The 11,157-nt window shown below is 34.1% G+C and overlaps 2 protein-coding genes and 1 non-coding gene across 3 annotated transcripts; all 3 read left to right on the top strand.

Moving 5' to 3' along the window:
• Positions 1 to 430: 430 nt before the first annotated feature.
• Positions 431 to 3,560, top strand: LOC129318266 (gamma-interferon-responsive lysosomal thiol protein). The gene is made up of 5 exons (XM_054962968.1): positions 431 to 950; positions 1,227 to 1,292; positions 1,680 to 1,820; positions 2,796 to 2,888; positions 3,007 to 3,560. The coding sequence occupies exons 1-5, from the start codon at positions 678 to 680 to the stop codon at positions 3,190 to 3,192; spliced, it is 759 nt and encodes a 252-aa protein (XP_054818943.1). The 5' UTR covers positions 431 to 677; the 3' UTR covers positions 3,193 to 3,560.
• A 642-nt stretch (positions 3,561 to 4,202) lies between these two features.
• Positions 4,203 to 7,604, top strand: LOC129318265 (APO protein 3, mitochondrial). The gene is made up of 2 exons (XM_054962966.1): positions 4,203 to 5,460; positions 6,424 to 7,604. Exons 1-2 carry the CDS (start codon positions 5,078 to 5,080, stop codon positions 7,316 to 7,318), a joined length of 1,278 nt encoding a protein of 425 aa, XP_054818941.1. The 5' UTR covers positions 4,203 to 5,077; the 3' UTR covers positions 7,319 to 7,604.
• Positions 7,605 to 8,353: 749 nt separating this feature from the next.
• Positions 8,354 to 8,435, top strand: TRNAS-CGA (transfer RNA serine (anticodon CGA)). Its single transcript has one exon. It is a non-coding gene; the product is annotated as a tRNA-Ser (tRNA).
• The last annotated feature ends 2,722 nt before the right edge of the window (positions 8,436 to 11,157 follow it).

The following is an 11,157-nucleotide window of genomic DNA, read 5'->3' as shown; positions in this document are numbered from 1 at the left end:
CCAAGCTTCGTCTGGCCAACTTGTTTAAAAGAAAAACCAAACGAAAAGCCAAATGTATGAATTTTTGATAATGTTTAGTGAAACCAAGGCACCTATTTAGCTGCCCAGCGGTTGAACATTGCTCTTTGTTACGACGTGGCCAAAAAAACAAAAAATAACAGTGACACAGAATTGTGTATTTATTTTTGTGAACTTTATCAATTAAATATTTAACTAATGAAAAATTAAGTGTATGCTTAATTTTTAATTTACATTTAATAAAAATACATCTGAAAGATTTAATTATTTTTTGAATTTAATAAAAACAAATTTTAAATATAACTTGAACTTTTGAGTGTCACCAAACGCCTTAGAGAAAGGTACAACCAGAATCATCCGCGGCTAGTAACAACACCGCAGTAAGGACAAAGCAAAAAACGACTCCCTGACAGATCGTTTCGAGGGATCGGGGGGACTCGGGTGGCGTGCATGCGACCGAACAGCCGTGACGCCCGGATCGTGGTTTAGACAACAAATAAAAATCCATCTGTGAACCTAAATCCAGGTGATTCGCTGTCTGATCCTTTTAGCATGCGAAAATGGCGCTGTAAATTTTACCCTTTCCACTGCTCCTGTGCTCCAAAGTGGCTGCGTAACTTCCATTTTCCTCGCAGCTCTCCGATTCAGCTCCCTTGACCATGGGTTATTGGAAGATGACCCCATCTCTTATTTTGTGCCTTTCCATCTCTGCCTTGTTCTCACCCTCCTCACCTTCCAGAGTCTTGCCCTCCTCCCATTCTCAGAAGGTTTCCGTCGGTTTATACTATGAAAGCCTGTGCCCTTACAGTGCTAATTTCATCGTCAATTACCTCGTCAAGCTCTTCGAGGACGACCTTATCTCCGTCGTCGATCTCAAGCTTTTTCCATGGGGTAATGCCAAGCTCAGGGGAAACAACACCTTTGATTGTCAGGTATTTCAAATGAACATTCCCTCCCCCAATTTGCTATGGTGGTGCCTGCTTGGTTTTAAGGCTCGAATTATTTTTAAATTCCTATCGAATTGGTCTTTGGTTTCTCTTTGTATTGTTGGTTTTACTCTCTCCCTCCCTCTCTCTCTCAGTTGGCACTGTCACCTCATAACTGGGTTTATGTGTTTCATTTGGCTGAATTTAACATGCCGCTGATTCTTCTTCTTCTTCTTCTTCTTCTTCTTCTTTTAATCCTTTTGGGTTTCACGACGATTGCAGCATGGCCCTTTTGAGTGCTTACTGAACACTGTGGAAGCGTGCGCGATTGATACCTGGCCTGACCTGGTAAGACTTCCTCTTTGATAGCGAGAAAGACTGAGAAATCAATGTCCAAACTGATTCATCAACGGGGAACACTACTTTTTTTTTTTTTTATATCCTTTTTGGTTCAAGTGTTAGTATTTCTTTGAATGGGATCTGGCGATGAAAGGATCTGTAATTAATAAGGTGAGTTGAGAAATAAAAAGGAAAGATATTAATGGGTTTACAAACTACAGCAAACAGAACATTTTCTTCAGAGATGTATTCCCTGATGATATGTCAGAATTCCTCTCATTATGCTTAAGTTACGAATCATTCTAAGTTTGATCTTACTATTGATTCAATATAACAATAACTTTAATTACATGTATGTCGCACTCTTAGTATCTAAATATATTCGTTTTTTGGCAGAATGAACATTTTCCTTTCATATACTGTGTCGAGGCTTTAGTGTATGAGTTCAAGTACCGAGAGTGGGAATCATGCTTTCAGAAACTGGATCTGGATCCAAAACCTATTGATAAATGCTATACCAGTGAACATGGAAAAGAGGTTTGTGATTTTCTCTGATTCTTGTTAAAATTCAGTGTTTTGTCCTTGCTATGTTTTTATTTGGGCCCCATATCCTTGCAGTGTGTTGACGCTTCTGGTTAAGTATCAGTAGTTTGTAATTCATGCTAATTTGCAGCTTTCTTTGCCATGAAGTTGCCATCCCTACTATTGGTCAAACTATTTTGTCAGTGAGGTCAAGACACAAGGCTTGGATGTTATCTGATTCTCTTTAATAACATTTATGTTCCAAACACTTGAAAACTTTTAAGTTTCACAAATACCGCTAAAAGAAAGAAACTTTGTGGATACTTGAGAAATAGAAAAGCTGAACTGTGTTAAGAATGTGGCTTGCTTACGCCACCTAAGTAATCTGTTCATAGCAATGAAGAATTTTGGTAGCATATTTTGTTCCTTGTTTAAAAAGGAAATTTTGAAGAGAAGCTTAGTTTCTACAGTTTGAAACCCTGGTCAAATTGGGAGAGTGAACCTGATGCTTAAACTACTGAATACATCTGACAATGGTTTTATCTATCAGTGTGATGTGCTCATGAACTGCTTGTTTCTTTCTTCAAGTCTGTATGGGATAACCAATAAAGAGTAATTTTAACTGAGCTTAACAAAAAAAGAAAAAAGAAAACCTTTAGCATGGTCCTTGTTTTGTTAAAGTACACAACTCTGACGCGGTAACATTGAGGTGATCTTCGAACCACTTTCTTCTGATACAAGACTCTGCTCCTTTGTTACAAGTCTGCAACTATTACAAAAGCAGAATTATGGAACTTCCAACGTTTTGCTTCTAAATATTCATCTCTCTTTTAAGATAAAGTATCAAAAGTCTTCTTTTCAATTATGGCCGAACTCACAAAATGTGAATTCTTTCTCTGGATATTCAAAAAGTTATGGCAGATAGCTTTTCGATCCATGAATCATATTTGGCCAAAACCTTCTCAAGCAGAAGTTACCATTTTTATGTAGCTGGAGCTTAAGTATGCTGCCGAAACAAATGCTCTGCAGCCTCCTCATAAGTATGTTCCATGGGTAGTTGTGGATGGGGAACCACTATATGAGGTTAGTTCTACTATTTACATGCCTTTTGTTGTGCTGAATAATAGCTATAGACAAAAGTGAAATGACAAATTGATACCCATCCATTTTTCTAAAAAGTTAGATTTTTTTTGTGCCGCAGGATTATGAAAACTTTATAAGCTACATATGTAAAGCTTACGAAGGCACTAATATACCCAAAAGTTGCAGCCAAGTCTCATTTGATTCTGTTCAAATGGCGGAAGCCAAGCCTAAGCATTCAGTTTGTGATAAGGAATCAGTGACGCCGAACTTATGGGAACTACTAAGGTCTACCGTTACATCGTAAGGTAACTCAGATGAATGTGGTTGGAGCAGTTTAGATGTGCCAATCCTATATGATTTCGAAGTGGTTTGTTGATGTATGTAGCAGAACTTGTGAATTGTAACAAGGTAAACCCAAACCCGATCATCGAGCCATTTTAGTGTTTGTGAATACGACCAAAAGTGCCATCTCAGAGATACAGAGAGGAAGGGGAAGGCTAAAAATGTGGACTGCATGGTTAAAGCCGCACACGGCCAAGATATTTGATTGTATGTCATGCGTTTTTTTATATGGGAAGAATGTTGTCAAAGTCTCCAGCACAACTATCCCTTTGAGAATCATAACTGTGTCTGTAGAATGAGTATTGGCAAAAAAAGGAATGTTTTGAATTACCTTGACACCAAAAATTTGCTCTAATTTTTCCCCAAAAACAACTTACTCACTCACTGTTTGGCCGAACAGGAAGTCATCTCTTGAATGTCACCTAATAGTGGGGAGTGAAGACTCATCTGTGAGATAAAATATTTCGTTTAGATTTATTTATAAATCACTTTTAATGTTTTATTGAAATATAAAAAAAATCTCATTAACTCTGTTTTAAAATTTAATAAATTTTTACCTTTGCTCCATAATAATGACTGAGAAGAATTATTTTTAATATTTTTTAGTATTTAATAAGATTAAAGATAAATATAAAAAATAATAAAATGCTCTGTAAATATAATTAAAATTAATCTTCTTTCAATGTTCTATAAATAAAATTAAAAGAGTATGATTTTTTCGGGAGGACTAGAGAAAAAGAATTAATGCATAAGATGTGAGATTTTAATTTTGATATTTTTTGATTGAAACCTAAAATAATTTTCTTTGCTTCTTATGGACGTTTTAAAATTACCTTGAAATTTAACTAAAAAAGATAAAAAATTTAAATATTTCAGCTTTTTATCTTTTTTATCATGCTCATTGATTCTGATACAAATGTATTCTAAAATGATTTTCTTCCTTCCATGTCATTAGTTATGTAAATATCTCCTCCCAAATTATAAGATAATTATAGAGGTATTTTATTGTTTCAAAGTATGAGAGAATTTGATAAAAATAAAATTTTATTAATAAATTTTTTTTAATATTACTGTCCTATCCTTCTAATTGAGAGAAAATTGAAATGAGTGCAATGTAACGATTGAATGTGTGAATTTAAAGCTATATTAAATAAAGAATATTTTTAAATGTTATATTTTTTAAAAAAATAAATTTGTAAAGTGTTTGGACTTCATTTTTATTAATAAGTCTAACCTTGTCTTAAATTTCAAGATTACGGAGTACTCAAATTATCTTATAATTTAAAATCAGGAGCACTTGTAGGTATCTTCAGCAGGAACTTGTTTCACCCAGGAACACAGTCGCTGCTCTGTCAGAGACCATCCTTTTATATTTTATTCTCTTGATGATTTGAATAACACATCTCATTATTCATCAGCGAGAAACAACATGAAAAATTATTGATAATCGTAATAACATAGCTTCGTTCTTTATTTCTAATTTCTTGCATATGTTCTATCCTTGTTTTTCTGGGAGGATTACAATTCCAAGGAGATTGTCGACTGGAATGTCGATGGAGAAGGACCGATGGACAGAGTTGGATGGATGAAGATGGAAGAACAAGGACTAGGCGAGGTCAGGTTCTGATTTCATATTATGGGCCAGAGCTGGACTTGAAACTTATTGGGCTGGATCAGGCCTCCATTTTCATCTCTTTCCGTTGAGTTGTCCGAATTGACGACGGAGCTTCTCTTTGCCCACCGCCCACTCCCTACACCGTCCAATCCCGCCATCAAAGCTCTGACAAACTCTCGCGGCGGCGGCATTTCCTAACTACGTTGATTGAACAGAAGAAACTCAGTGGGAGATGCGCGCCAGAATCGTATCGGATGTTTCTCTCCTGAAGTCACTGCGCAGTCGTCTGAACAGAAACCTGTTGTTTTCGTCGGAGATGAGGCTTAACGACGGAGACGGCCCAGATGACCCTTTGTACTGCGACGTGCCCAAGCCTAGCAGGAGAAAGTATGAGAGAAAGCCATATGTGACGCCCATGAAAGTTTTGATTCAAAGGGCCAAAGCGGAGAGGGAAGCTCGAAAGGCTCAGCCTTGCCGGATGCTCGAAGAACCCCCTGACAATGGCTTATTGGTTCCTGAACTCGTCGAGGTAGCTCATCGAGTTTATCAAGCTCATCAATCTCTTCTCTGTGGTTTATCGGTGCTCGTCAAAATAATTCCCGTCCAACGCTGCAGGTAGCTAATTTGCCCCTTTGTACTTTCTTATAAGCTGACTATGAATGATTATTTGTTTGATCTTGAAGAAGTCAGTCTTTGTCATACTAGCAAGTAGGTATGTGGATTTTTATTGCATATACAGGAGGACATTATAAGCGTATCTGGATCTTGTGACTTGCATTGTCATCATGTTTAAAACTTTCTGTTTATAAGATTTTGCTTTTCCTTGTTTTTTTCCTATTACAAACTTTGAGCAAGGTTAGAAGTTAGTGATTATATGTGCAAGTGAGATGAGAGGAAAACATTATTCCATGAAGATACGGATTTAAACTTCACATGAAATAAAGCAATTCACGTCATAGCTTCCATTTGAGATATTTTATTACAGACATAGTGGAACATCAGATTTGTAGTTGACAAGTGAGCTTGAGCTGCTTTTTAAAGGTGATTGCTAGACATGTACACAATAGCTCCCCACACATCCACCATTGACTTCCTTGGTTGGTGGATTCTTCTTCCCACATGCCTTTCAGAGTTGGAACTGCACAATCTAGGGGGATTCATTTTGCTTAACTGAATGAGTTCCGTGTTCCTTTATGAAATCCGTGCCTCATTGCATCATCATCCCACATGGCTATAGAGATTTGGATCGCGTGTTCTGCTTCTGGAGTTTTATCACTAGACTGTTTACCTCATTTAAGGTTTGCCTCGAAATTAATTTCCTGTGAAGCATGAATATGGAAAGATAATAAGCTATAGCAATGATTATCACCAGCAGCAGCAGCAAAAAGCTGATTTTAATGTGATAACTAGAGCACATGAATGTGAATAGGTCTCCCTAAATTCACCATAATACTGAATCTTCATTATCTTGTGTTATTGATCTCAGTCCTTCAACTTGCCTATGAGTTTTCAAGTGTAAATTTAACAATTTATATCAGCTTTTACTTATCGGCTTCTCATTTATTTGTTTCCCATTAGATTCTGTAAAGAGGTTCACATTGGGCAAGTGGGTCATGAAATCCGGACATGTACAGGACCAAAGAGTGGTTGCCGGAATGCAATGCATGTTTGGAGAAGGGGAGGGTTTCAAGATGTGGTCTTCTTTCCAAAATGCTATCATCTTTTTGACCGTGTTGGCAAACCAAGAGTTGTGCATGATGAGAAGCATTCTGTTCCTCGTATTCCTGCCATCATAGAACTCTGTATACAAGCTGGTCTTGACCTTGAAAAGTATCCCACTAAAAGGAGAACAAAACCTGTATATTGTATTGAAGGAAGAATAGTAGATTTTGAGACTGTTATGGATGAGGACGAAGCTACAAGAAACTTTTCTTTTGAGAATGTCAATTCTTTAGCCGAGTCATGTTTGATATTGAACAATCCTTTAGATGAGATGAAGAATTTGGTGGAGAATGGCATAAAGTGTTCGGAGCAGTTGAGCAATGAAGAAAGGAAAACATTAAGGAATTTAGGTATCAAGACGCTGAACTCTTATTTTGGGATGACATCAGGAGCAAGGAAAATAATGGAGAAGTATAGTGTAAATACTTGTGGATATTGCCCTGAGGTCCAGGTGGGTCCTAAGGGACACAAAGTAAGAATATGCAAGGCATCCAAGCATCAGTCTCGAAATGGTTTACATGCATGGCAAGAAGCCATAATAGATGATCTCGTAGGTCCAAATTATGTGTGGCATGTTCAGGATCTGAATGGCCCTGCTTTGAATAACAATCTGAAGAGGTATTATGGCAAGGCTCCGGCTGTGGTGGAACTGTGTGTGCATGCTGGAGCTCCCATTCCTGATGATTATAGGAGTATGATGAGATTAGATGTGGTTCCCCCAGATCGAGATGAAGCTGATCTTGTTGCTTGAAATGCCTTCCATTTTCAAGATGTATGTGTTGAGTACTTGGAGTTCATCAGACCATATAGCTTAAAGCTTGATCTTGAGTTTGAACAGGCCTGAACTTAGGCATCTTAAATTGTTTCCATGCCTTCTCAAGAAGACCAGCCTGTGATATGTTTTGGAAAATATTTGCTGCCTGAAGAAGAATGAAAGAAATTGCATTATTGATTCCAAATTGTCAGTAGATTGTAGTATGAAAGAAGACATCGAACAGTCCAGTGCATATAATTGACGGCTTTATTCATTACCAAAACAGTCCGGCATTATGGTGATTCCAAATTGTCTGTAGATTGTGGATGTTATAGTAAAGCCATGCTACTTGGTAAGAGTAACTCAAAAGGTCGCCAGCTGTATCTATCCAGTGGTATCTGAGAAAATGCTGGTAAGTCTCAAAGAACTTCTATCCTACAAGCGGTTGAATTTAAGGATGAGTGATGAACAAGGATAACGGGATTTTCAAGACATGTTCTGCCAATCTTGTTATCCAGGGTCTTATTTGCAAGCATTTTGTATTTCCTCGTAGCACCATCCTAAAGCTTTCGAACACCAACTTCCAAGAATCTTGTGAGCGTGTCAAATTAAATGATCACATAAAAATGAAAGAAAACAAAAGGAAAACAACAACTTGAATTTGAGAAAATGTCAAGGTTTTTATGGCCCAGTGACCCTCTGATGAGAAGATTGTGTGCTCCATGCAAGTGCGGGAAATGTGATGGGTGTGTGTTGAGGTATTATGGGTAACTGGCCCATTGAAAAAAAAAAAAAAACCCCAAGGAAAACAAAAGGTGGAAATGAAATTTAAGATAAAGTTCCTACGTAAAGTTAGAACAAAAAAAAGCTGAAAATAAAAATGAATTCATATTTTAACTCATAAATATTTTTAAAAGAATAATTAAAATCCTAATAGAAATTAAAATCGTCTGTTACGAACATGTTAACTCTTGATTCTGTAGTAACGTGAAAACAGAGATATAGTTTATAAATTAAAAGGACACCAATGCCGTCGATATGTCCGAGTGGTTAAGGAGACAGACTCGAAATCTGTTGGGCTCTGCCTGCGCAGGTTCGAATCCTGCTGTCGACGCTGTTGTCTTTTATGGTTCAACCAAAAGTTTCTGCTGGTAAATTAAAAAAATAATAATAATAAAAAGTTCTTAAGTAATAATAGTAAAAATTACATATAGGTCAGCTGATTTATTTATAAATATTTCTTGTAAAATTCAAGATTATGACTAAGTTTTTTGAAACCTTAATATAATTTAAAAATAAAATAAAAATAATAATATATTTATGAAACATATATTTATTATATCAGTTAAATAATTTATAATTATTTTTTAATAATTTATGACTATAATTTTAATTTTTTATAATTATAATTTCATTTATTCAATGATTAAACTCAAACTTATTTGAACGATGTTATGTATGTTTTATAAGGATTTTATTAATTTTTAAAGTTAATTTTAAATCATGCCCAAGTTTATGAAACTTAAATTTAGTTTTCAAATTTTTTAAGATTTATTTATGAATAAATTTACTTTTATGAAATTTATATATAATTTTTTTATTACTAAATATTATCCCACATCACTGAAGACTCGAAAGATTCGATTAGAAGCTGAGGCAAGGCACAACCATACGAGAAAGGAGCTGCTCGGGTTGGGACTTGATTTGCAGGAAGGTTTGTGGCATTGTTTTCCCCTTATGCGAACTCTTCAGGCTCAGCTAAAAATATAGGCTAGACATTGGAGACCGGCGCACGACACACGCATGATAGTAAAAGTATAATTTCAATTCATAAAATATCCAAACTAATATATTTATATAATTATTTATAATTATATTAATTATATTTTTATTTTATCTATATTTGATTGCTTATCATTTAGTCTTTATTAAGAGGTCCCTGCTCAGGGCTTATAGGTTAAAAGATTACATTCTTACGTCATTATAGTTAATAAAATATAATCCCTATCTTTTTATTATATCCATGACTTTAAAAATAAATAACAAAAAAATATTTAAAAAACATTAATATTATAATATTTAATGAAATTTAATTTTTTCATAAATAACCTTGAAATATTGGCTTTGAAGTATTGATTTACAATCTACAATATCAAATACATATCAAAAAGTATCAATAAGTATTTATATCAAATATGTTACCAATATGAATATATAAGACAATTTAAAATATCAATACTAAATCAGCGATCTCAAGGGCTAGACTTTATAAACAGTAAAATGTTTTAGTGATCAAACATTTTAAAGCACTTCTTTTTATGAAGTTAGATTTTCTCCTTTGAGAAGTAAAATACATTGCGAACCTATACTGTTAAATTAAATTTGATAATTTATATTTAATAATTTGTAAAAATATAGATTTAATTTAATCGGTTTAAATTTATAATTGAGGAAATTTGCAATATATGGAGAGAAACTGACTCCTCCTTTAAGCCTATGAATCAAGTGCGGGTTTGTTTTCTCATCTCTAGATTGGAAGGAAGAGTATATGATCGCATGAGATCTGGAGATGGAAAAACAAACCCGCACTTGATTCATGGGTATAAACCATTCGAATTAGTCTGGGGGTCATGACTCATAATATAGAGAGAGTTGGCATGAAGTAATGACCTGGGGCGTTGGAACCCCAGCCCCAAACAATTGGAAGGAAAAGGGAAAAAAAAAAGACTATAGATCCCTTGAAAAGGGAAAAATATCAGGATTATGGAAGAAATTTAATATTAAATAAGGACCAAACAATTTTGAAATACCACTATAATATTAGGGAATTGATTTGAAAAAATAATTATATAAAAAGACCATAGTACCTCTATTTATTTTTAATTTGTCAATTTGTGAATGATTTATTATTAAATGTGAATGAGTATTTATCAATTAACAAATAATTACTTATTAAAATATGATTTACACTTGTTCCTATCCACAATCAAGTTCTTTCAAATTCTTAAAATTGTCAATTGGAAAATGACTTCTTATTAAATGCGAATGATATTTATTAATTAATAAATAATTACTTATTGAAACATGATTTATACTTATCCATTTTCACAATCAAGTTCTTTTATATTATTAAACTTGTCAATTAGTGAATGACTTTTCATTAAATGTGAATGTATATTTATTAATTAATAAATTGTTACTCATTAAAACATAATCTATTAGCATCTCCTCGACAACCAAGTTTTTTTATATTATTAAACTTGTCAGTTAATAAATAAATTCTTATTAAATGTAAATAAGTATTTATTAATTTATAAATTATTGCTTATCAATTTTGTTTTAAAAAGTAGGGGCATTATGATTTTTTTCATTTAAAATTATTTTCAAACCAATCCTTGATTTTGCAGTGATATTTTAAAATTTTTTAATCTTTAATTGATATTAAATACTCTCAATAGTCCTTAAATGATATTTTAAAAAAAATTATTTTAATTATTAATGTAAGTTAATCCCTATAATTAACAAAACATACTATCTCGTGACACCGGTGGAGTGTATTATTCCAATTATTTCAATTGGGCCCTCCTCGCATTTTAATATTATTGACTTCCCGTTCTCTTTCTTTTCCTTTATAAGGATAAAAAATTGCTCACTAGTTATCTCATACGAGTCCTTTAAATCTCTCCGCACTGACGTCAGCATTTTTAAAATATAGATGGGCAATGATTGATACCGTATCCTGATATATTATTCTTTATTGAAAAAATTATAATAAAAGTCCTCTTTCATTATTAAAGTAAGAACGTAATTGAAACGCACACACCACGTAACGCACC

Source organism: Prosopis cineraria, unplaced genomic scaffold, assembly GCF_029017545.1.
Source record: "Prosopis cineraria cultivar Desert tree isolate PC_DT_omini unplaced genomic scaffold, ASM2901754v1 PC8, whole genome shotgun sequence".
Taxonomy (NCBI): domain Eukaryota; kingdom Viridiplantae; phylum Streptophyta; class Magnoliopsida; order Fabales; family Fabaceae; genus Prosopis; species Prosopis cineraria.
The sequence above is the reverse complement of the archived record's forward strand: the minus strand, read 5'-3'. Positions and strand labels throughout refer to the sequence as shown.